Genomic DNA, 27,650 nt, shown 5'->3' with positions numbered 1-27,650 from the left:
CTGAAGAAGGGTCTAGGCCCGAAACGTCAGCCTTCCTGCTCCTCTGACGCTGCTTGGCCTGCTGTGTTCATCCAGCTCTACACCTTGTATATCTCAGGTTCTCCAGCATCTGCAGTTCCTACTATCTCGGAAAGAATTAGCATCCAAGTTATTTCAACTGTGATGCTTCATCGATATGTTACATTACATATTACAGCAACAGCTGGTTTTCTTTTCTCAATGGCTGGATTGATCTGAAATTGCTCACTTTTCCAAATTATAGGCAGCAATTTCCAGTTAGTAATATTTCCTGAATGCAATCACAGATGCAGCTTAATATCATGCTTCTCCATCAAAAAACAAGTTAATAATTTATGAACATAATATAGAAATTCATTTAATGTTTAATATTTCAGACAGATTTTGCATTGATTAAACATCCAGCTGCTTACCAAAGTTAGGTAGTGTAACAACATTGACATGTTGAACTCTTTCTTCTATGAAAAGAAATGTTCAAAATTTCCAAAACACAAAAACAATACTTTTCCAAGGCAAACCTACCTGCAACTATTGCCAGCTTCAATTAGTTTCAAAACATCTTCTGTGCATTTAACATCACGTTCAGAAAGTCCAACCACTTGAACTTGTTGTTTTCCATCCTCCAGCACCCTTAGCTTAGCTTTTCTGTTAAGCAAGTCAAATACCTGGACAGAAAAATACAGTAAACTTAAGTTATTTGCTGTGCAAAGCATGGTACAGGAAGCAGTTAAAAATTCAAGTGGTCACCTTATTAAAATAATTTAAACTAAAACATTATAGTCAAAAAAATGCTTCTGATGAAGAGTGGTTCACTTTTCAAACCAAATCTTGGTAAGATACAAATAAAAGATCTGGAGAAAGTGTGTTCAACATTTAGTTACTCACGAGAGGGAAGAAAATTTGTAACGTATGGGGCTTCATCATTCTTTGAACACAGGCATACTTCATCCACTGATGTGTCTGCCAGAAGAAGTGTAATCCAAAAATATGGAAAATCACAAAGGGGTAAGTTATCCCTTTAAGATGCTTTGGCACTACTGACATAACAGCATCTTCATTACCAGCCCATTCCTGCACGATAGACATTTTCCGTTCACAAATCAACACTTAATTTGGCCTAAATCTCAGCCTCTTTCCTCCCATTTATGCATTGTAAGTATCAGCGCCAAGGACAGCATTTGTTGCTTATTCCCAATTACTCTTGAGACAGCTATTGTAAGCTGCAATGAATCTGACTGCCAGAGAAGGCTGAATGGCAGATGGCTAAATGCCAATGTATTCTAAATTATTTTTAAACCGGTCATACCATTTTATCTACTCTCGTATCATATTTTGTCACTGACAGACTAATTTGACTAAAGAAATTAAGCAATCTCTCCTTGAATGCAACTACTGTGGTGTAGGTGGCCATTTTAATGTGAGGGATTTGTACCTCAAAAACAAAACTGGGGTATTGGAGCATAAGCATAACATTTATTTTCAGATTCCATTTTTTTTCCTAGATTTCTGAAGACCATTGAGATAAAAGAAATCCATAAGCAGCTACGTCCATATTTTGAAATGAAACTCAGACAAAATTGTGTTTCATTTCAGCACATAAAAAAATGAAAGAGCATCTGATATATATGCATTTGAAATTAATTGCCCTTATAAAGTTTATGCCCAATATCTTTGACTCTGAAAAATATAAACACTACTTTGGCTTTTTACTAACCTAGTTTAGCATACGATATTCTTGTCACAAAATGCTAAACAAATTCTACTAGCCAATTTATTTAGCACCTGCAAATTATTTTGCAATGTCCTAAAATTGGTCCTGTACAATTAATTAGTATGCAGTGCTGCTGTGTAAGCAAATAAGTAGTGGCCTGGCCAAGGACAAGTCCTCTGCTCACTTCTCTACACCTTGTAGTTTTGTGCTATCATCTTCAGTTGTTGCGAAAAGCGTATTTTCAATTTAAGTAAGCAATATAACTAGGGAAAAACTACCTTCATTTTAAAGAAAACACAATCCGTCTTCTGGAACGATTCTATACTTAAGTATTCATTGTCACTGGAGGTTCTATCTACTGTGGTATCACTACTCACAATTCATTGACTCTGTTGTTGGCTATGATTCAAAATCCTGAGCACAGGACATGGGCCTTAGATCATGCACAACAGAACAGAAGCACCCATACCCATGGTCACAAATGACCGTTAGAGCCTTGTAACCAAACATATTGCTCATACATTGCACAGAGTTAGGAAACTAATAATTGATTTATATTTAAAGTTAAGGAAAAAAACTTTGGCCAAGGCACCAGTAAAAAAACCTCTTGATCTCCTTCAAATATAGGCATGGGATCTTCAACATCCACCACAAAAGATCAGAGGTTCAAATATTCTAATGCTGCAGTACTCTCAGAATGTGGCTGATAACTTCAGTGCAACACAATGTGCAGGTCTGTAGTGGAGCCTTCTACTTCTGATCTGGGTGATAGTTGAAAAAGACAGTGTCTTCTCATCGATAGCAAGTTTAGTCATCTTGATTGTGCAATAAGAATGAAGACTATACAGTGTGTGTTCATTGTCATTATTCCTCCGAGATTGCAACTTCTGGAGTCCACACATGCTGTTAAATTCAGAAATTCACAGTTGCTCACAGTGATTCTACACTTTTCCACACAATGTGCAGTTAAAAACCCCTCACATAAGAACATCATCGATTGGAAATCACTGAACTGATTAGAATTTTCCCTTATTATTAGGGTCACAGTAAAAACTTTTGATTAAAGATTTAACTTGCTGAACACCATGTAACTGGGTTATTAAACTTTTACTGAGTTCATAATGTACTATAACTAAACATTTCTAGCCTTAAAATAAAATTTTATTATTTGTGAAATGTTGCATTTCATTATAATAAAAAATTCCACTAAGGAACTTTTCAAAAAAAAGGTTATATTCTACCATAATCTATGTATGTCCCAAATGTTAATTTTGTTCACCTTAAAATGCAATTACAAGTGAAGGATAAACAATTGCTTTTACTTTTTGGTTTGCTGTGTGAGAAAAATACTTCAAAGAGATTGGCTGCTTGCCTTGTTGATTAGATTTCCACTGAACACCTGAAACTTTCCTCTATTTTGGCACCAGATCCAAATTAACAAGATGAAGAGGAAATCCATACCACAAAGGCCACTTAATCTTTGCGGATTGCTTCAGCGCTGTCTGCAAAGTGCAGGCCGATATTGTTTGCCTTTTCAAAGTCAACTTCTAAGACCGGATGGGGCAACGGGAATCACCAGCATCTTTTGCCTTTGAATTTATTTTGGGAATGAAAGGCAAAGAGAGATCTAACATAGAAATATTTATGGCAGAACCAAGGGCTGATCATCTTCCATACAAAAGAGGCAGAATTTAACAGGTCCACATCTCACATTTGTACATGAGGGGAACTATAAACTTATCATCTGGCCTTTTGAGCACCGATCAGCCCCTAACCTGTCAGAAATTTGACAATGATCCCATGACTGTATTTGAAGTAGATCAAGAGGTTTTGCTAGTGCCTTGGCCAAAGTGCTTTCCTTAACTATTAAAAACAGATCTAGCAGAAACTTGGGGTCTGTTGCCTGCCCTCACTCCAATTAAGGCCCTTGTGTAGTCAATTATTTCAGGCCTGCAGGATGTAATCAGAGACAAGGAAGAGGAGACAGATTTACCTGCTCAGACTTCATGCAAGAAAGAGAAGGGGTTGGGGACTTGGTTGGAGAATGAGTGCCTCCATCACTGGGCCCGTTCTCAGGTCAGAGCAACCCCTGAGGTCTTCCTCCCTCTTTCAATCTTTCCAACATCACGTGTATTCTGTCTTAGACTAAATTCCACAAGCTTCTTATCTTAATCATTATTGGTTCCCGACTTCCCAATACTTCTAAGTTTGAAATCATCTTGAAAAGTCCTTCCATCCCAGTGCCCTACCATAGCTTTACAACTCAGATATTAGGCTCATGCACATCTCCCTTCCTTATAATCTAACACTGACATCACAGCTCTCTGTTGCTCAGGCCATGCTCAGTAGGATTCCATCCTCAACACTCTTTTTCAAATTTCTCAAAGTTCATTTCTCTGTGCAAACATTTACTTGCCCTTTCCCAGCTTGACAGCCATATGCATGTGCCTATCTCTGAAGTGTCCTGAAATGCCTTACAAATGAAAGCGCTTGGTGTCAAAGTACAATCAAAGCAAGAAGTCATTCTGTTGACTTTTTAAGATAGAAAATGATATTTGGTTAACTATAAGATGAATTTATAATTTACATTTACATGTAAGGTTTGAATTGCAAAAGGACTCTCCTGCTTTGTAAATGAGAATAACATTCAAAATTTTTATACCCAGTCAGAAATTATTTAATTTAATGTAAAAGTTCTCTCTAATGAATTTTAAAAAATGTTTCTCTTACCTTACCACTGTAAATTTCAAAGAATGTTGCAAACACTTGGAGTTCTATTTTTCTGTAATTTGGCTTCTTCAGCATGAGAAAAACATCCCGAGCTGTAACAAAGTTGATGAAAATTTGAGATGTACAAGAAAAAAACGTTACCACTCAAACATTGGATTAAGACTGTTTTTTTGAAATTAATCACGTTTTAGAAAGTTATTTACAAAAATCTCACCCGCAAGTGCATATATTCCTTTAGAACAATCTTGATTTTTTCCAGTGAAGTCACCACCCATAGTCTGAAATTTCAATGGGTAGACATATTAAAACACAGAATGCAAAATTAGAACATAAAACCTAAATAAATATACTGAACTGTAGCTTTTGGTGATTACTCACTTTTGAATAGGAGTGCTAAATTATAATTTGCATAAATAACTTATTGATGTCAGTGCTCATATCATCTTTTATGTATAGACACAAGATTTGCTTGCCCTTCTCCCAGTTTAAAGTAATATTTCAGATTACAATTTTACAATTCTCTTCACTAGTTTATAAAGGGCTCTATTATTGATAAGCTAACTGAAGTGAATAGTGCTTTTCTCTTTATAGTTTTTAAAGTTCTAATTACTTATTCATGCTTCAATAAAATATTTTAAAAATCACTAGCTTCTCTTCATAACAGGTAACTCCCAAAGCCAGACATCATCTTAAGGACTCTAAATAATCTATGATGTCAACATCTTTTCTATAATTGGATGCCCAAAACTGTGTATAATCTTTGTCGTGTCATACACTTCACGGGTTTATTATTTAATTCCTATTTAAATGTTCTTTATGAACACAGCATTGTAGGGATTAGGTTAACTTTGGGAAAAGGACAAAGAGTAATCTAAAATATAAGCATCTAATTCAAGTTGGACTAATTTTGGTGCAGCAGAGAACAGACCTGCTCCAGATAAATCAGAAGCAGATTGCAGAAAAAACTGCAACAGAACATTTATAGCTTCAGAAGGGAGTGAGAAAGGGAGTAAAAGCTAAGAAAGAATAGAAGAGACAAGACATAAGAACATAAGAACTAGGAGCAGGAGTAGGCCATTTGGCCCCTCGAGCCTGCCCCACCATTTAATAAGATCATGGCTGATCTTTGAGACTCAGCTCCACTTACCCGCCCACTCATCATAACCCTTAATTCCTTTACTGTTCAAAAATTTATCTCGCCTTGCCTTAAAAACATTCAACGAGGTAGCTTCAACCACTTCACTGGGCAGGGAATTCCACAGATTCACAACCCTTTGGGTGAAGAAGTTCCTCCTGACCTCAGTCCTACATCTGCTTCCCTTTATTTTGAGGCGATGCCCCCTAGTCCTAGTTTCACCTGCTAGCGGAAACAACCTCCCTGCCTCCACTTTACCTATTCCTTTCATAATCTTATATGTTTCTATAAGATCTCCCCTCATTCTTCTGAATTCCAATGAGTATAAACCCAGTCTACTCAGTCTCTCTTCATAATGCAACCCTCTCAACTCTGGAATCAACCGAGTGAATCTCCTCTGCACCCCCTCCAGTGCTAGTATATCTCTTCTCAAGTAAGGAGACCAAAACTGGACACGGTACTCCAGGTGTGGCCTCACCAGGACTCTATACAGCTGCAGCATAGCCTCCCTGTTTTTAAACTCCATCCCTCGAGCAATGGCAGACAAAATTCCATTTGCCTTTTTAATCACCTGCTGCACCTGCAATCCCACCTTCAGCGATTCATGCACAAGGACACCCAAGTCCCTCTGCACAGCAGCGTGCTGCAATTTTTTACCATTTAAAACATAGTCCATTTTGCTGTTATTCCTACCAAAATGGATAACTTCACACTTATCAACATTGTACTCCATCTGCCAGACCTTTGCCCACTCACTTAGACTATCTACATCCCTCTGCAGACTTTCAGTGTCTTCTGCACACTTTGCTCTACCACTCACCTTAGAGTCATCTGCAAATTTTGACACACCACACTTAGTCCCCAACTCCAAATCATCCATGTAAATTGTAAACAATTGAGGTCCCAACACTGATCCCTGAGGCACACCATTAGCCACTGACCACCAAACCAGAAAAACACCCATTTACCCCTATTCTTTGCTTTCTACTGGTCAACCAATCCTCTATCCATGCCAATACATTACCTGTAATACCGTGCAATTTTATCTTATGTAGCAGCCTTTGGTGTGGCACCTTGTCAAATGCCTTCTGGAAATCCAGATACACCACATCCATACGTTCCCCATTGTCCACCATGCAAGTAATGTCCTCAAAGAATTCCACCAAACATGACCTACCCCTCATGAACCCATGCTGGGTGTTCCCAATGGGACAATTTATATCCAGATGTCTTGCTATTTCTTCCTTAATGATAGATTCAAGCATTTTCCCCACTACCGAAGTTAAGCTAACTGGCCTATAGTTACCTGCTTTTTGTCTACTTCCTTTTTTAAACAGTGGCGTCACATTGGCTGTTTTCCAATCTGCGGGAACCACCCTAGAGTCCAGTGAATTTTGGTAAATAATTACTAGTGCATTTGCTATTTTCCCCATCACCTCTTTTAGTACCCTGGGATGCATTTCATCAGGGCCAGGAGACTTCTCTACCTTTCGCCCCATTAGCTTGCCCAGCACTGCCTCCTTAGTGATAATGATAGTTTCTAGGTCCTCACCTGCTACAACCTTCTTGCTATTAGTTTTCGGCATGTTATTTGTGTTTTCCACTGTGAAGACTGACACAAAATAACTGTTTAATGTCTCGGCTATTTCCTCATTCCCAGTTATTAAATTGGCCTTCTCATCCTCTAAAGGACCAATGTTTACCTTCGCCACTCTTTTACGATTTACATATTTATAGAAACTTTTGTTGTCTGTTTTTATATTCTGAGCTAGTTTACTCTCATAATCTATCTTACTTTTCTTTATAACTTTTTTTGTGGCTTTCTGTTGGCCTTTAAAGATTTCCCAGTTTACTAGTTTCCCACTACTCTTTGCTTTTTTGTATGTGTTTTTTTTTCAATCTGATACTTTCCTTTATTTCCTTAGACATCCATGGCTGGCTCTCTCTTTTCCTACAGTTCTTCCTTATCACTGGAATATACTTCTGCTGAGCTGTGTGAAAAATTGTTCTGAAAGTCCTCCACTGTGCCTCAATTGACCCACCATAAAATTTTTGCTCCTATTCTACCTTAGCTAACTCCTTCCTCATTCCTTCATAGTCTCCTTTGTTTAAGCACAGGACATAGGTACTGGATTTAACCCTCTCACGCTCCATCTGTATTTTAAATTCGACCATACTATGATCGCTCCTTCTGAGAGGATCCCTAACTGTGAGATCGTTAATTATTCCTGTTTCATTGCACAGGACTAGATCTAGGATAGCTTGCTCCCTCGTAGGTTGGATTACATATTGTTCAAGGAAATTATCGTGGATGCATTCTATGAACCCCTCCTCAAGACAAGCATTAACATGAAAAAACAATCCCAATGTTTTCTATAGGCACAGAAAAATAGTTAAAAACTGGTTCCAGACTGGTCCCATTCCCCAAACATGAAGTTTGTAGATGGAAGGAGAAGGTACATCTAAATTAATAAGTGAGTACACTGTATCTGTCCTAACCAAGAAACAAGGTACTGTCAAAGTCATGGCAAAAAAGGTGGTAATTCAGACAACAGATGGGCTAAAAATGGATAAAGAGAAGGCAGTGGAAAGACCAGACATTCTTAAAGTTCATATACTACCAGAACCAGAGGGATGCATCCAGAGATACTGAGGGAGGCAATTTTGGAGGTACTTGCAACAACATTCCATTCTTCTGTAAGTACAGTGATGGTGCCTTAGGTGAGGCAGGTATGAGAACCTAGGGGTTTGCAATCAAGACTCGGCCCCTGTAATTGTCCAACAGTCACAAATTATGAGGTTCTTACGTCCAGAGGACTGGAGTACTGCAAATGTTACAGTCGTGTTCAAAACAAATGGGGCCACAGATAAACTCAGCAACTGTGGAAAATCAATTCAAATTGGTGTCACAGCTTCTAGAAATTAATCTAGGCCAAAACATGTCACTTGAACAGCGTAGATTAGTTGTGGATTCGTTGAAAGACACTACATTTATCTAATCTGACTGAGTCTTTTTTAAGGAGATAACAGAAAGGGTTGTCCAGAGTAAATGTGGTTGATGTGGTATGCTTGAATTTCAAAAGACTTTTGATAAAGAACATAATACACTCGCCAAAGTTGAAACCCATGGGATAAAAGGAATGGCGACAGCATGGATACAAAGTTGACCGAATGACAAAGACAAAAGACTGAAGAAAGACAAAAGACAGAAGTTCTGCAGGCTACAGTACAGGGAACATTGCTTTTCTTTACACTTGATTCCACAGGGCGTAATTTCAAAGATGGCAGAATACAAAATGCTTGATGGTACTGAGAGGAAGTTAATGATAAACTTCAAGAGGAGACAAAAGGCTAGTCATTTGGGTGGATAGGTGGCAGGTGAAATTTAATGCAGAGAATGAAGAAGCGATAAATTTCGGTAGGAAGAATGAGGAAATGCAATAGAAAATAAAAAGAGTGGTACAATTCTAAAGTGGGTACAGGGACAGATATTTTAAGATAAACATGCACAAAATGTTGAAGGTGGCAGTGCAGAAGAAGAAAATAGTTCAATAGTCACACGAGATCGCTAGCTTTACAAAAAGGGGCAAAACCAAGGAAGGTTTATGAATCTAAGAGCTCAGTCTAACTGAAGTATTGTATCCAATTCTGGGCATTACAATCTAAAAAAGACGCGAAGACCGAGCCTGCAGAAAAAAAAATTAATAGCATCACCAGTGATGAAGGACTTCATTTATGTAGACAGATTAGAGAAATTACAGTATGCACGTTCAAAACTATGACGAAGTCTGAAGGGAGTAAACAGCGAAACTGGCAGGAAAGACGAGAACCAGAGGACACAGGTTTGAAGTGAATCACAACAGAACCAACAGTGTTATTTTTATTTTGGGAAGTGAAAAGCATTATCCAGGAGTGTAATGGAAGTTGATACAACTACAGCTTTCAAAGGGGAATTGGATGACCACCCAAAAGAAAATATTTGCAGGGCAGAGAGCACGCAGTTGGATCGAGTTCCTCTTTCAAGGAGTTGGCACAGTCTCAATGGGCTGAATGGGCTCCTTCTATGCTGCATATGTTCCATGATTCTATGATTAAGCTCAAAATGCCATTGGCTATTTAATCATTAAATTGCATGATCTTTAGAACTTTATTCCTTCAGAATATGGACATGCTGGTGAAGGTGTATTCATTTTCCTGAAAACAACTGCTGTCATTGTCGTATTATACAGAGAATGTATGCATAAGTGTCCAAGAGTAGTTCAATTCTTTGCTGTACTAATGGTGACCCCATCACTCTGGTGCTTCATTATATAAACTGCAATGAAATATAATATGACAAATATTACCCATCTGCAGAAATGAAGGACAAATACTTTGAGATACAATTTTGGATAGCTATTCTCAAATTTGATTACCACAGATGGCAAAGTGAACTATTTTGTAAGACCTTCCTTTAAGGAAACTAAATAAATAGTTAACAATAATTTAGATTGGCTTTCTCTACAAACCAAATACAGAGTACAAAACATAGTACTGTAACCACACTGCATCTCCTTTCTGACTTTCCATTACATTTCCTTTGTGATCAAACTTTGTTCGCTTAGTGTCTGGAAGTTGCATATTCCACTGCAACAACCAACCTGCTAGAGTAATTGCAGATAGCTCAAAGACTAAAATAATTTTCAACTGGTTGATGACTGGATTTAGATAGGACACCTAGAGGGACATTGCCGACATTTCATGAAATAGGACATTTACCGTTCCAGACCCTGTCATTAATAACACAAGTCTCCAACAGTAAAAAGATCACAATATATTGCCTTAAAAAATTTGTAAGCTCTTGCAATTTGCTATATTGTCTTTGATATTGCTCATTAGTTACTATTAACAAACAATATTCTGAAGATGATAATCTTATGTATTTATTCTATTACCTTCGAATGACTAGAAGAGCAAACTGGGTTAATGACATATCCAACATGTTAAATGCAATAACAAAAAGATACTATTTGCTAGGCAAATGGATTGAAGTGGTTAACAGAAAATACCACAGTAAAAATGCAGAGAGTTCAAGAGGCAAAACAGACCTTTTAAAGTCAGCGCCAATCCGATTAATTGTGACAACATGCTAAAACTTAAATTTCACACCATTTATCAGCTCGTATGGAAACTAAACATGCAGCATTTGCTAGATGCTTCCCACAAGATGATGAGACACAATAATGGAAATTTTGAACAAGTTTCTATACAAATCTGGGGTAAATGCATTACAGCTAGCAAGTGACATAAACTAACCGCATATTTAGCTATCTAAAGAAATATGTAACCCCACTTCTCCACTCAAGATGAAAAGTCTTACTGGATTTCAGAGCTATAGTAGGAAAAGCATGGAGAGACAATATAAAATAAAGTATACAACTCTAAAGGTGGTGCAGGAGCAGACAGCCCTGGGCATATACATTTACAAGGCACCGAAGGTTGCATGATACATTAAGATAGCAGTTAATAAAGTATACAGTATCCTGAGACTCCGCAATAGGGGCAAAGAGTACAAGGTGGTCAAGTTAAACTTGTAGAAGACTCCAGCTTATCCGCAACTTCCACACATTGCAAAGGCATTGCAGACTGCAGAAAAAAAATTCAAAAATAGTTCCAAGATGATGCACTTTGTTACAAAGATAAATTGGAGAAGTTGGAACAGTTTTCCTTGCAGAAAAGAAAGCTGAAAGATTTGGACAGAGTAAATAGAGAAATGGTTTCTACTCACAGGAGGATCAAGAATGAGTAGGCACAGATTTAAAAAACAAAAGTAATATCAGAAAATAATTTTTTCACGCAGTGAGTGGCTAAGGTCTGGAATGCACTGTGCTGGAGACAGCATTCAAATGGGTTTAGATTGTTACCTGAAAAAGGAGGAAGTTTGTGCAGGGTTACAGGGAGAATGTGGGGGAATGGCACCTAGTGAATTACTTATTTGGGGAGTCATTGCAGATAGAATGGTTGAATGGCCACCTTCTTCATTGTAAAAACTCTGTGATCATTCAGACTACAGTTAGACGATATAACTTGATTTTTAAAAAAAAACTTACATGTGTTTTTCCACTTCCAGTCTGACCATATGCAAAGCAAGTTGCCATTCCTCTATCAAATATAGTCTCCACCAGTGGTCTAGCTGTAAACCTGAAAACCAAAAATAAAACTTTTAAAATTTGCACTCAAGAGTCCTCCTCTATTATTTATATTGAGAACCAGTATGCCTCACTTCCCAGGCTTTATTTGCAATGCCAGTTTAATATGCCGGTATGTCAGTTGCTTTTTCCCCTCTTCTCCCCTACCTTTCTCTATTTTTCTCAGAAACATAGAAACAGGAGTGGACTTCTGGTCTGTTCAGCCATTCAATGATACCATGATTTATCTATACCTTAATTACATTCAACCTCCTTGGTCCGTATGCATGAATTACTTCACCAACCCAAAATCTATCAATCTAAGCACTGAAGTGTTCATTTGACCGAGGCAGCCTCAGCAGCTTACTTTCAAAGAATGGTAAAATGTATGCAACACATTCATTCAATCAGCCTCTCATATTAGCTCTCTGCAACAGTAATTCAGTCTCATTCCTCAGCCTTTTTCATGTCACCGTACAATTTTTCTCTTCAGATCACTATCAAAAGCTCTTTTGCAATCTTGATTGAACCATCACACACTCCTGCAGCTTCACCTCCTAAGCACTCAATGCATTGCTGCCTTTGCTTTGCGTCACTACTTCTTCCCTTCACCAGTCAGTGTACCTTATATCCTCTGCTTTCTAATCCTTGTTCAAATGGAAAGTTTTTCCTTATTTACTCTGTCGAAACCTCTCATGATTTTCAACACCTATCACATCTCCTCTTAATCTTCTCTTTATTAAGAAGAGCTCAGTCTCATCCCTGGAACTATTCTTAAGAAACCCTTTCTGAACTCTCAAGCCTTCATGTCCCTTGTAGAAAGAGTGATACCCAGCATTAGTCACAATACTTTAGCTGTGGCCAAAGTAGCTTTATTCAGATTCACTCAACTTCCTTGCTTTTGTGTTCCACGCCCCAAGTTATAAACTCAGAATCCCTTGCACTTTATTAACCACGTTCTCAACCTGTCCTGCTACTTTCAATGATTTATGTACACTACCGTCAGGCTCCTCAATTCCCACACCCACTTTGCTTTCTATGACCTTTCCTCACTCCATAAATCTCTGCATTAAATATCATTTACCATGTCTCTATACACATCACCCATCCCATCTACAATATCTTGAAATATATCAACACTCTCATCGCAGTTCACAAAAGTTTAACGTCATGCACAAGTTTTAAATTTGTGTCTTATCTCCCAAATCTAGGTAATTAATAAATTTTTAAGAAAAGCTTTCATCCTAACACTGACCTTCCTCCAGTCCAAAAACAACCTTTCATCACTACCTTCCTTTCCTTGTAACCAAACAACTTTGTGTTCATGCTTTCAATGTCCCTTTTATTCAATAAGTAGAATAGACACCATGCTTCAATAAATAGAATAGACACCATGCCCCCATAAATAGCACCAATAACAGGAGATAAATTCAAAGGTGCTTCACAGAGGCATAATCTGCCAAAGGAGGTGATACTTGATAGCATCCAAAAAATCTTAGTCAAAAAGATGGATTTAAAGAAGGATACATAGGAGAGTAAAGGCAAAGGTATAGTAACGGAATTCCAATGCAAGGGTTTTTGAAAGTAAAATAGCCTCTAGTAGTGGGGTACGCAAGACCAGGAGTAGGCCATTCAGCCTATCAAACCTGCTCTGCTACTTTAGATCATAGCTAATATCTCCTCAATGCCATTTTCCCATTTTATCTCCATATTCCTTAATGTCATTAGTCTCCAGAATCCTATCAAATTGTATCTTGAACTTGCTCGATAATTGACTTCCAAGATCCCCTTAGGTAGAAAATTCCAAAGATTCGGCACTTAGTGAAGAATTCCTCATCTTAACCTCAAGACAAAGGGACAGACCATTTAAGATTATGTCTCCAGGTTCTGGAATCATCAGTCATGGAATGTATCCTGTGTTCTCCTCGTCATGACCTGTGAAAATCTTTTGTAAATTTCAATGAGATCATCTCTCATCCTAAAAAAACTCTAAACCATACAAAACTAGTCTCCTCATAAAACATTCCTGCCTTCCTCAGGATTAAGCTGAAGCTTTGTTGGACAACCTCTGTGGCAAATATATCCTTCTTCAAATAAGAAAACCGCATACACAATACTCCAGGGTTAGGTCTCACTAAGGCAGCAAGCAATCTTAACTTCTGTAATCAAATGCCCTGAAGAATAATGCCAACATACCATTTGCTCAGCAGAATAGAGATCGAGAATGCGTATGTTTGCATGTGGTTATGTGGGTAGCTGTGGTGGTGGTGGTAGTGGAGGAGGGTGGGGGATGCAGGTAGGGCATGTTACTGAAATCAGGCTGACTGCAGAAATGAAGTAAAAGGTTTTATGTTTGCACATGAGCACCTTAGACAAGTAGGATGGGGCAAGGTAAAGCCATGAAAGGTCTTAAACATGAGGTTGCAAATTTTAAATTTAAAATACTGGTGATTAAGAACCAATGTCAGTCAGGTGTGACAAAATTGAATAAGATCGGGTCAACAGCAGGTGGAAGTTGGGATTGCCAGGTGGAACAATAAGAGTAGCTCGGTCTGGCAAAGGCACAGAACAGCATTTCAGCAGAACGCAAGCAGAATTAGCAGTAGAGGTGAGTAATGTCATGAAGTTGGGACCGAGCGCACATGAGCGGGAGGGACCCAGACAGCATGCGAGAGGGAGGGACCAAGAGACAGAGCAAGCAAGCGAGTTGAGGAGCAAAAAACATAGAAACACTGAGCTGCAGCTGAAAGTCCTGAGAAGCCAAAAGAACCAGCTGAGTGAACCCCATGGACAGGGACCATTCAAATGCCTTCGCAGTTGTTCCCTCCATCCATAACACCAACAATTTTTAACATGTGTATGTGTCTGCTTGGGCACATGCATGTGTGCGTTTTTTTTTAATTTCTAAGGTGCTTTATAAACAGATTGGAGTTTTAACTCAGTAACAGGTCAACATGTCAATTCAGGGTGGTTTACTCGATATATAATAAATATTAATCCTTAAAATTCAGAAACGTAGACTGTTTTCTGATTGCCTCGGTTTCAGTAGTTACATTGGTGGACTTGTGCATACTCTGCTAAAAAAAATTTTTAAGGTTTCGCAATGACTCAGGGAATAGCAGGGCTTGATTTCCAGCAGAAGCCCCAGCGAGGCATGACAACACAAAACAAAATTAAACATCACATGAATTATCAGTTGAGTGAGAAAGAGATCAAACTAATGGCAAGGGTTAAGAGTTTCTCGGAGAAGACAAACTTTAATATTTATTATATATATATTAAAATATAGTAATATTTTATATTAATATATTAATATTTTAATAGAATCCATGATGGAGAAGCAATTATTTAAGAATCGAATCAGGTGATGGCCTAGTGGTATCATCGATGGACTGTTAATCCAGAGACCCAGATAATGTTCTGAGGACCCAGGTTCGAATCCTGCCACGGCAGATAGTGGAATTTGAATTCAATAAATATCTGGAACTAAAGTCTAATGATGACCATAAATCCATTGCCGATTGTTATTAAAACCCATCTGGTTCACTAATGTCCTTCAGGGAAGAAAACTGCCATCCTTAGCTGGTCCGGCCTACATGTGACTCCAGACCCACAACAATGTGGTTGACTCGTAACTGCCCTCTGGGCAATTAGGGATGGGCAATAAATGCTGCCGAGCCAGCAATGCCCTCATGCCATGAATGAATAAAGAAAATAAAGAATAAAGAAGGCAAATAAAAGGTGACGTCAAATTCCACCAAGCAGGTTAACAGAAAGACAGCATGACTTAATTGGGTCATTATTGCTAGAGAAAAGCAGATAACGGTGACAGTCACAAAAGTCACTATTTGTAACTTTATCTTGGGCCACTTTGGATGGAAACTTAATGACAGAGACAAAATTAGAATTGCCTAACAAAGACCTGTAAGAGTACAGCACATATAATACTTCAGAAGAGGTAAGAAAGACAAACATCAGAAATCTTACGGTTGACATTAAATTTGCATGATTAATACAGTAAATATATCAAGCACATTAATGTCATATTTTAGGTTACACTTGGATATTTGTACAAACATGAAAATTGGACTTGCATGTATACTGTGATTTTCATGTCAAGGGCATTCAAGTGTCTTTTAACAACCGTTAACCATTCATCACAGATTTAAGGCAATTGGGAAAAACACCAGACTTGTTTCCACACAGCAGGTTAAGATCTGAATGCATCGTTGTAAAAGGGTGCTGGAAGCAAATCTAACTTCCAGGAATAAGAGTATAACATATGAACTCCCTCAAAGTCTGTTCCACTATTCAACAGGCTACAGATCATCCATGATCAAACGTCTACAACTTGCCTTGGTTCCCTAAACTGTAAAAGCCTTGCCTAACAAAAATCATCAACCTTTGCATGAAAACTTGCTGCCTGACATCATCTCTGAAAGGCCAAGCTTTAATTTTAAGGTTATATAACCGTTCCAGATTCTCACCAGAGCAAACTGTTTTTCTCAGGGCACACTTCTAATCATCTTAAATAGGTAACTATATCCACCTCTTAAAATTCCATATTCAAGGGTCTAAAAGCTTTGTTGAAGCAACCCGCTTTCGTAAGTTAACTTTTTACTCATATATTAAACACGAGTTCAGTGCCTGGTATTGCATCCAGTTCTAAAACCTGCAAGGCAAAGTTTGCAAGTTACAGACAGCAGCTATTTTCTCTGGTTTCTTGTAGTCCTGATCCTACCTTGTTCCGAACAGGCACTAGAAAACAACACACACGAGAAACAATTTGCATATTCTATGAAGTAGAATTAAAAGATTAAAAAGGGAAAGGAAAATCAGACAGAAGTAAAAAAGAGTGAGGTATAAAATGGAGGAAAGAAGCAAATGTAAGGGAATTGAATATTTCTAACAGAAAAATAAATGCAGGGATATGGGGGAAGAAAGCAAAGCACTGAGACGAATTCAATAGCTCTTTCAAAGGCGTGATCGGTCAAATCACCAATTTCTGCACAGATTCAGTGGACATTGCATCCAACACATTACAAAACTAAGCATTCATTATGTAGGCAAAGAAAGATTGCCAGTAACTACCATGAAGACAGAACAGAAATAAGAGTAAAGTAAAACAGATTCCACAACATTACAGCAAATCTTAGATTCAGACAATTCCTTTAAAACAATAATTATCAAATGAAGCGTACTTTTCAAGAATAACATAAAAGCAGTGATGTTTTAAATGCATAAGCTTTTTTCAAAGTGTCAGCAGAAGAATAGACACCGCATGTTCTTGATCAGGAAATTCTGCGTCTTAAATAGTCAACTTGGGAGATCAATGCATCTCATCTCAGTATGGTGACTTAACTCAAGTATATATTATTTCTTGACTGCTTGCATCAGCATAACAGAAACCTAGTGGGTTTGTGGCAGTGGTAAGTGTCCCTACCTCAGGGCCAGAAGGCCTGATTTTCAAGTTCCATCTGTTCCAGAAGCGTTTCATAATATGACTGAAGAGGTTGGTTTAAAAAAAATCTTTAACAGATGCCCCATTTGCAAGTTCGTCAATTAACAAAATTTTTTTTTTTTTCAGAAAACAATAATTTTTGCCTACCTGTAAACCATTTCATTAGTAGCAGTTTCATCAAAGGCATAGTCAAAACGAAAAGTTTGGTTTTCCAAGTACTTTGTTAAATCCACTTTTTGTTTTGGTTCATGAACCATTACAACATCTTTACTGGGAATTGTGATTACATCAAGATCCCTTATTGCATTTTCTGAAACAGATTAAAACAAGGAGTTATGCTTCACTTCATTTCTCATGCTGCTGCTTTGTTTAACTAAATCTCTCCTCATTGGAAAGTGTTTACCAAATCAATAGGTCCAACCAGCTTCCTAAAACCACTCTGTGGTATGAGGAATTATTTTGTATGTCATATGACAATCAAATTTATTAATGAGTAATGAGGTTGTTCTGCTCAAGAACAAAAGTTAACCAGAGATAAATAAGAATCTGGTGACCCAGATTTGAGAGTCACAAGTTGAACACACTCCATAATATTATAAAGCATTTATCATCACTTGGAAGAGGGTAATGGTAAAATGTCCTGTAAAGATTAATACTTCCCAACAGTTTAAGGAACCCTCATTTTCCTCAGCCAGCTCGTGTACTGGTCCCCCAAAGAAGAACCACTAGTAAGTTAGATTCAAGTAGTAGAATTTAAATTAGTTGCTACTGGTTTGCGACCAATTGCTACCAATAGGTTCAGATCATACAAAGTTTCCTCCTACTTTGGCTGTTAATTCTCATAATTGGCCAGAAACCGAAACCCCTGAATCAAGGTAAGCAGCCGTCTGAACCACATCTTGGCTTAGATCTTAAGAGACAATGACCTAAACATGAGTAGATATACAGATGATGTGAATGCAGATACCTTGTAATAGAGACTATGGCGAATTTACCTTCTTTTTTAAAATAAACAGTACAACCAAACAAAAATCAAAATCAAAAAGTGAGCAACCTATGCTGTAAGGAAGGAGAAGCCAGGGCACTATAGACCGGTGACCCTTACATCAGTGGTAATGAGCTGTTGGAGGGGATTCTGAGGGACAGCATCTACATGCATTTGGAAAGGCAAAGAGCGATTAGGGATAGTTAACATGGTTTTGTGCATGGGAAATCGTGTCTCACTAAACTGATCGAGTATTTTTTTTGAAGAGGTGACAAGATTGATGAAGGCAGAGCAGTAGACTTTGTCTGTATGGACTTTAGCAAAGCGCTCAACAAGGTTCCACATAGTAGACCGGATAATTAAGTTAGAGCACATGGGATCCAGGGGAGCTAGCCAGTTGGATACAAAATTGGCTTGAAGGTAGGAGACAGAGGATGGTGATAGAAGGTTGTTTTTTGGACTGGAGGCCTGTGACCAGTATTGGTGCTGGGTCCACTGCTCTTTGTCATTTATATAAATGATTTGGATGTGAATATAGGAGGTATTGTTAGTAAGTTTGCAGATGACACCAAAACTGGTGGTGTATTGGACAGTGAAGAAGGTTATCTCAGAGGAGAATGGGACCTTGATCAGATCAGCCATTGGGCCAAGGAGTGGCAGGTGGAATTTAACTTAGATAAATACAAGGTGCTGCATTTTGATGGGCAAACGGGGACAGGACTTATACAATTAATGGTAGGCCCCTGGGGAGTGTTGTCAAACAAAGAGACCTATGGGTGCAGGTGCATAGTTTCTTGAAAGTGGAGTGCAGATATAGAATCATAGAATTCCTACAGTGCAGAAGCATGCCATTTGGCCAATCGAGTCCACACCAACCCTCTGAAGAACATCCCAACCAGACCCACCCCCCTACCCTATCCTGTAACCCTGCATTTTCTATGGCTAACCCACCTACTCTGCACTTCTCTGGACACTATGGGCAATTTAGCATGGCCAATCCGTCTTACCTGCATATCTCTGGACTGTGGGAGGAAACCAGAGCCCCTCGAGGAAACCCATGCAGACATGGGGAGAACGTGCAAACTCCATATAGACAGTCACCCGAGGCTGGAATCAAAAATGGACCCCTGGTGCTGTGAAGTAGCAGTACTAACTGCTGAGCCACAATGCTGCCCAGCAGAGTGTTGAAAGCAGCGTTTGGCATGCTTGCCTTCATTGGTCAGAGCACTGCTTACAGGAGTTGGGATGTCATGTTACAGCTGCACAGGACTTTTGGTGAGGCTACTTTTAGAATACTGCATACAATTATGGTCAACATTCTGCAGGAATGATGTTGTTAAACTCGAGAGGGTGCAGGAAAGATCTACAAGGAACTTGCCGGGACTGGCGAGTTTGACCTACAGAGAGGGCCTGAATAGGCTGGGACTTTTCTCCCTGGAGCATTGGAGGCTGAGGGGTGACCTTCTAGAGATTTACAAAATCACAAGGGGCACGGATAGACTGCATAGCCAAGGTCTTTTTCCTAGGATGGGGTCCAAAACTAAAGGGCATAGGGTTAAGGTGAGACGGGAAAGATTTAAAAAGGACCCAAGGGGTGACTTTTTCCACATAGAAGGTGGTGCATGTATGTACAAAGGTGTCAGAGGAAGTGGTGGAGGCGGGTACAATTACAACATTTAAAAAGGCATCTGGATCGGTACATGAATAGGAAGGGTTTAAGAGGGATATGGGCCAAATGCTGGCACATGGGACTAGGTCAGATCGGGACGTCTGGGTCAGTGTGTGAGTGTTGGACCGAAGAGTCTGTTTCCGTGCTATATCACTCAGTGAAATTGATAGGTATCAGCAAAATTATTGAAATCTTCTACAATGTGCTCAAATAGTTACCTGGGAGCAAGTAGCATTGACAGTTATCATTGTCTGCCAATGTTGTGGGCAAACTGCCCAATCTTGAATATTACCTCGAATTTCTTCTTTGAGTAAGTTACAAACGTGACAAAAACTGTAGCAGCTTTAGTGAGTACATAGCATTGTCCAAATTAAACATAGCTCAGTTGATTTTCAAAATTGATTTTATTTGCCAGAAGGGACACTAGCTCTTGGTTTATCAGATTAGAGCAAACTTTGATTCTGAAACACTTAATTATCCCAATAATGGTTGGTGCCATAGAAAAGCCAAGAAAATTCTTGCAACTCTCTAAGGCCTGTGCCAAAAGAACTGGATTTGTCTTAGAGCAATAAATGGCAATTACATCCCATTCCTCATTGCCCAGAGGGCATTTAAGAGTCATACTGCTGTCAGTCAGGAACACATGTAGGCCAGACCAGGTAAGGACAACAGTTTCATTCCCTAAAGGAGAAACGTGAACAAAGTGGATTTTTCTGACAATTGACAATGGTTTCCTGGTCATCGTTAGACTCTTAATTCCATATTGTTCTCTTCTTGAATTAAAATCCCACCATCTGTCATGGCACGACTCAAAAAGAAGTCCCTAGAGCATTACCTGAGTCTCTGGATTAATATTCTAGCAATAATACCACTAGATATTGCCTCCACAAAAGATAATACAGCTCTGATGAATTATAAAGACAGCCAACCATAGTCTATTATCTAAGGAAGAACTTCAAAAATCAAAAGCAGTTTTCTTCGAATAAACCAGAGGTGGCCCAACTCTTATCTGGAGAGACGCAAGTTAGATAGTTGCTGCGCAGGCAACTCCACTGCGCCGTAACTCTTCCCTTAGGCAACATGTGGCTTTCTCCCACTTTCACATTTCTTTTCTACTATTTAAAGTCTTTTTTCTGCTGTATCTAAATGTGCACGCATTTTAGTCCAAAGTGGAAATTTACTGTTCTTGCGCAAACTCCACTTACTACCTATAATGCACCATCACTAGAGTAGTAGTATTAAACAGACTAATGAGGCTAAAGGCAGATAAGTCCCATGTCCCTGATGGTTGCAGCTTATGATCCTAAAAGAGCTAGCTATAGACAGTGAGTGCATTGGTTGTAATTTTCTAATTTTCTTTGGTACTTCTCCAGAATACAAGTAATTGGAAAATTTAGTGACATTCTTATTCTTATTCAAAAAAGGTAGGGAGGCTAAAAGCGGGTAACTATAGCCCTATAGCAATATTTATCATTGGAAAAATATCAGAATTAATGATTAAGGAAATAATGGCAGAACATTTGGAAAATCATAACAAGCAAGCAGAGTCAGCGTGGCTTCATGAAAGGGAAACAGTGTCTGACTAATTTAATAGAACAAAGAACAAAGAAAATTACAGCACAGGAACAGGCCCTTCAGCCCTCCAAGTCTGTGCCGATCCAGATCCTCTTTCTAAACTTGTCGCCTATTTTCCAAGGATCTGTATCCCTCTGCTCCCTGCCCATTCATGTACCTGTCTAGATACATCTTAAATGACGCTATCGTGCCCGCCTCTACCACCTCCGCTGGCAACGCGTTCCAGGAACCCATCACCTCTGCGTAAAGAACTTTCCACGCATATCTCCCTTAAACTTTTCCCTTAAACTTTAATAGAGTTTTTCAAGGAAGTCTCATCCAAAATGAACAGAGAGGAACTTGTAGATGTGTTGCATTTAGATTTCCAGTAGGCACTCAACAAGATATCTCACAAAAGATTAAGTCATAAGACAGGAGACTTTGGTCTTCGAGATAGCATATTGGCATGGATAGGGAATTGGCTCATGGGTAGGTAATAGCAAATGGGGACTGTTACGAAGTTCTGTAGAATATTCATGGACTGGAAGGCAGGAAGTTAAAATTTGTTTGTAAAAATGATAGTGACGAAAGGTAGTGCATGGTCCCTTTAAAAGATTGTACTTTGTCTGTGCTTGGAAGTTTGCAAGTACTGTACAGACAGCCCCAAATTGAAACAAGTGTATCAAACTGTCTTACAGTTGGCAGGCAAAACAGCAGTCTTGTTTTGACGTTTTGGCAACAATCTGGACTCAGCCAATTAATTTAAGCCAACCACTCAGCAATTGAAAGACAAGTAAATTTAAAACTGATTGGTTTCATGTTATCAAAACAATCATGAAATTGATGTGTCATTTGGAGTATAAAAGAAGGAGGGGGGGTTTTGAAAAATCGTGGTGAGCCCCAACTGCCATCCAAAGCGAAAGCAAATCCGCCATCTGAGAAATAAACCTAGCTCTCACACAAAATTATTGAGCTCTCTCTGAAAAAAAGCATCATCAAAAGGTACCACGGCACTTCTAGCTAAGTGTCCTCACAGAAGAAATTACAGAGAAAACATCCCTGACAGCAGGATCAACAGAAGAAAGGCTGGAGAGATAGTGGAGAAGGCAAAGTATTCCAAAGACACATCAGGTGTGAACTTTGAGAAACCAAGTTTTAATTTATCGTTTTCTTATTACTTCAATTTATACAAGTGGGGCCTGTGTTTATTGGAACAGCATAGGATTAGAATCTTGTTTTATTAGGAAATAGTTAGTAGTTAGAGAGGAATTGTTCAGTTTGGTAGTAGTTCTATTAATTTGTTCACTGTTAGGTTTAAATAAACAAATTGTTACTTGTTGCTTGTTGCTTATAAAGTGAGTAATCAGGGATTCCTTTCATTTAACTATTCTTTTACCAGATTACGAGGGACAAGTTTGGCATGGTGGCTCAGTGGTTAGCACTGCTGCCTCACAGCACCAGGGACCTGAGTTTGATTCCACCTTCGGGCGACTGTCAGCGTGGAGTTTGCACATTCTCCCAGTGTCTGCATGGGTTTCCTCCCATAGTCCAAAGATGTGCAGGCTAAATGGATTGGTCAAGCTAAATTGCCCATAGTGTTCGGAGATGGATAGATTAGGTGGGTTATAGGGGGATGGGTCTGGGTGAGATGCTGCGAGGGTCAGTGAAAACTTGTTGGGCTGAAGGGCCTGTTCCCACACTGTAGGGATTCTATGATTCTAAGGTAAGCTTGTCTGGGCATTTTGGGTTTAATTATCAGAGAAGTTTGATCTTCCCCTTCTCCATAACAGGATGAAGGGGTCTTTTAAAAGTTGACGACCAATGGGGTTTCGCATGGGTCGCTGGGACTGCAACAGTTTACAATATATATTAATGACTTGGAGGAAGTGAATGTACTGAAGCAAAATTTGTAGAAGACAAAAATAGGTGCAATGACTGGGTTTAAGAAATACAAACAAATTACAGAAAAATATAGATAGGTTAAGCATGTGGCCAAAACATTGATAAATGGAGTATAATGTGGGAAAATGCAAAGTTGTCCACTTTGAAAGGGTGAACAAAAGAGCAGAATATTATTTAAATTTTTAAAAAACTGCAGAAAGCTGCAACACCAAGGGACTTGGGGCTACTTGCGCATGAAACACAAAGCTAGCACACAGCTGTAATCAGGAGGGCTAATCTAATGTTGGCCCTTATTTCAATGGGATTGGAATATAAAAGAGGAGAGAAGTCTTACTGCAACTGTACAAGGTGCTGGTGAGACCACATTGTGAATACTCAAAGCAGATTTCTCCCCTTATTAAAGGAAAGATATCATTTTACTGGAGGCAGTTCAGAGGGGGTTCACTAGGACAATCCCTGGTATGGAGGAATTGTCTTATGAGCAAGAGCTAAACAGGTTGGGACTCTACTCACTGAAGTTTAGAGGAACGAGAGGCGATCTCACTGAAACATATAGGGACGGGGTAAATACTGAGAGGGTGGTTAAGAAAGCATTTAGCATGCTTGCTTTCATTGCTCAGACCACTGAGTAAAGAAGTTGGGATGTCATGTTGAAGTTGCACAGGACATTGGTGAAGCCACTTTTGGAGCACAGTGTACAGTTCTGGTCTTCCTGCTATAGGGAGGATATTATTAAATTGGGAAGGGTTCAGAAAAGATTAGCCAGGATGTTGCCAAGACTGGAGGGTTTCAGATACAACGAAAGCTGGGACTTTTCCCACTGGAGTGTAGAAGGTTGAGAGGTAATTTGTAGAGATTTATAAAGTAATGAGGGGCATAGATAAGGTGAATAGCAGAGGTGTTTTCCCTGGGGTGGGGGAGTTCAAAACTAGAAGGCAAATTTTAAGATGCGAGGAGAAAGATTTAAAAAAGGACCGGAGTGGCAATGTTTTCACACAGAGTGTAGTTTCTGTGTGGAATGAACTGCCAGTGGAAGTGGTAAATGCAGGTATAGTTACAACATTTAAAAGACATTTGGATAGGTACATGAATAGGAAAAGGTTTAGAGGGATATGGGCCAAACACAGGCAAGTGGGGCTTTTTACTTTGGGAAACATGGTCGACATGAATTCGTTGGACCGAAGGGTCTGTTTACATGCTGTATGACTCCATCTGATCCTGGAAGCTTGTTAGATTCTGGGTCTAATAGCTTTACCTGCATTCCTTCCTGTAAGTCCTTCCTGGGAAGTACTTCCTTCCCTTTCACGTCTTAATTATCAAGTGCTTTTGGGAAGTTTTCCAGCTCTTTGTCAAAGACGACAGACAAAAAGAAACCTGTGCAAGGCCTCTTCCATCTTCACCATCAATTCCTCAGGGATGAAAAATAGCTTCCTCAAATCCCCTCTAAACCTCTTGCCTTTTACGGTGAAGCCAATCTGAACCCATCTGATCTGTATCAGCTATGAGGAGAGACAGGCCCAGGCAACATCCTGGTGAATCTCCTCTGCACTCTCTGTAGTGAAATCACATCCTTCCTATTGTATAGTGACCAGAATTGCACACAGTACTGAAGCTATGACCCACTATTATACAGCTCCATCAGAACATCCCTGCTCTTGTATTCAATACGTCAATTAATAAAAGGCGAGTATGCCTTCTTAACCACCTTATCCAGCTGTCCTGATACCACCCAAGGTCTCTCTGTACTTCCAGGGGTTTTACCAGTCATCGGGTATTTCCTTACATTCTTAGTCCTCCTAAATGCATCACCCCACATATTTAAGGATTAAATTCCACTTACAATTATTCTCCCTGTCTGACTAGCCCATCTATATCATCCTGTAGTCAAAGGCATTCCTCCTCACTCTTTACCACACCAAGTTTTGTGTCATTTGTGAACTTAGTAATCATGATTTCTGCAATAAGTATTTTTTGTTACATACCACATTGGTTTCTTTCTCTATACTCAGTCTTACTGTGTAACTACTGTTTGGGCTTATAAAATACTCACATGTTCCATATTTCTGTGCCTCAATTTTAAAGTACTCTTCCTCATATTCATATTCCTCTTAAGACTGGACCATGACAATTACTTTAATCTCGTACAGCTCAACAAACCTGAAAACTCTCCGTTCCTCCAACTCTGGAATCTTTTCAAATCCCCACTTCCATCACTCCCAAGCGTGTCTTCAGTTGTACAGGCCAAAGGCTCCGAAATTTCATCCACAAAACTCATCTCTAAGTTTAAGGCTCTACTTAAAACCTAACATTATCCGCATTCAGTCTTCTTTGAAATGACGTCTATTTCGTCTGATTACACTTCTGCGAAGTGCATTTGGATGATTTACCACATTTTTCTAGCCTTTTTAGTGAACGTACTTGCTGCCATTGTCATGCACAATCAAACACTTCACAATTAAAAAGATCCTGTCTAATGTGTTATCACTGTCCCAGGAAAACTTTCAGGAAAGGCTTGATCAATGAAACGCAATAGCCTTTTTATTCAAGTATATAAAAAGTCTAAGATCAAAAAGACAGAGGTTGACCAGAGAAAACTGATAGAAAGTCAACAGAAACAGTTCAGACAAGTTCTAGGACTTCTGCAAATCAGAGGTAAGCAGATAATTCAGTGCAATATTGGCAAATTAGACTTCCTGAAACAAAAGCAAGGTTAGGACCCCCAAAAAGAACAATCAGAAAACAGCCATGACATCAACATAATGTTCCTCACGTCAGTTTACAGGAGTGTCTCAAATGGTTTTGAGACCATAAATCTATTGTTATTAACTTAGGAACGAGTGCATGAAAACCAAGAATTATTTTTTAATCAAAGCTATTCATAAACAGTAAACTAAGTTAAGGTTGTGATATAAATATGCAAAATTGTTAACTTGTCATATAAAGATGTGAACCAGAAGCAGGGCACTTAGCTCCTCAATTCTCTTGTGCCATTCAATAAAATCTGATCTGATGTTCCACACTGTCACCTACCCCAATAATTTAAAAAATTAAAGACTGTGAAAGGTTAACTACATAAGGAAATTGCAACCTTTCAAGTTGTTTCTTCCTTTCATTCTGCCTGATTACCTTGAACTTATCCAAGTACCCTGCTTTAAATTCTAATATTTTCTACATTTGCCCATAACAAATTAAGCTAACTTTCCTACTCCTCTGATGCTGCCTGGCCTGCTGTGTTCCTCCAGCTCCACACTGTTATCTCTGACTTCAGCATCGGCAGTTCTTACTATCTCTAAGCTAACTTACCTGTGGCTTTTGGCTTTTAGTCTCCTTTTTTGAATAAACGAGTTAAATAAGTTATCTTCCAATCTAAAGGGACTGACCCCAAATCAAGGGAATGCAAAGTCTTTAGCTCTGTTCAGTCATTATTTTTTGTAACCTTTAACCTCAAGGGCCAATTTTCTCAAACAATTTATAAGGTCTATGCCTTCCTATCATGATCTGTTTATCATTCCCCATATTAATACACTTCTCTCTTAGCTTATCATTAACCTCTCATCACATCTTCCAAAATTTGTTCTCCCCCTGATTAGTTCAAAGTACTGTGTACTTCCCTCGTTATATAGTCTACTAGTACACTGGTTTCAGCACAGTTCAGATTTAGACCATCCATGTTACACAGCCATCATTTTCCTTGGTATTGTTGCTCCCCCTACCCTGTCAAGAACTAAAATCCATTTGTACCACCCCACTCTTTGACAGACCACATTTATTTTTCTAATCATATTTTCTCCATGCCAATTTGTTCATAGCTCAGACTTAGGTCAGACATACCCAAAAATTTAGGCTAAACTAAATTGATAACTTGTGTCAATTGTGGGCAAACAATGTTAATACCAATTTGGAATAAGTGCAGTTCAATTCATGCAAATTACTCTGTTGCCTCTGCAACCTTGTTCACTCCATCACTTAATACATTTTTAACTTTTGTAAATAACAGGCAATTAACACATTCAGGAATTTATACGCATCCTAAAATGGGCTTCACAGTGTGAATGTTAAGATAGATTCATCTTTAGATGATAATTTATAGTAAACAGTAAGTTGTTCCAACATGGTTACAAAGATAAATCAAAGAAGATTGAGACAGAAACACTTCTTTTAAAATCAGCATCTCCTGCCAGAAATATTTTCTTTGAAATAGAATTAGGTAATTGCTCGAAAAAATGAGAAATATTAAAAGGCCACTAGGAACAAGGAACAAAATTTAACCATGTGATTCATGAAAGCATTTTAAAATGATAATGCTGCCAATTTCTCC

At 38.8% G+C, this 27,650-nt stretch overlaps 1 protein-coding gene across 5 annotated transcripts in view; it reads right to left on the bottom strand.

Moving 5' to 3' along the window:
- kif2a (kinesin family member 2a) overlaps nt 1-27,650 on the bottom strand; it is a 141,685-nt gene that overhangs the window by 32,552 nt on the left and 81,483 nt on the right. For all 5 annotated transcript variants that reach the window (XM_048602256.1, XM_048602265.1, XM_048602276.1 and 2 more), the window contains exons 9-13: nt 17,370-17,532; nt 11,684-11,774; nt 4,674-4,737; nt 4,460-4,551; nt 541-683 (exon numbers count right to left, since the gene is read on the bottom strand). In XM_048602256.1, coding sequence (XP_048458213.1) covers nt 541-683; nt 4,460-4,551; nt 4,674-4,737; nt 11,684-11,774; nt 17,370-17,532 — 553 coding nt within the window. The remainder of the gene's footprint in view (nt 1-540; nt 684-4,459; nt 4,552-4,673; nt 4,738-11,683; nt 11,775-17,369; nt 17,533-27,650) is intronic.

The sequence above is a fragment of the Rhincodon typus genome, chromosome 1 (assembly GCF_021869965.1).
Source record: "Rhincodon typus isolate 14 chromosome 1, sRhiTyp1.1, whole genome shotgun sequence".
Lineage (NCBI taxonomy): Eukaryota > Metazoa > Chordata > Chondrichthyes > Orectolobiformes > Rhincodontidae > Rhincodon > Rhincodon typus.
Note: the sequence above shows the minus strand (reverse complement) of the source record. Positions and strands in the feature narration are given on the sequence as shown.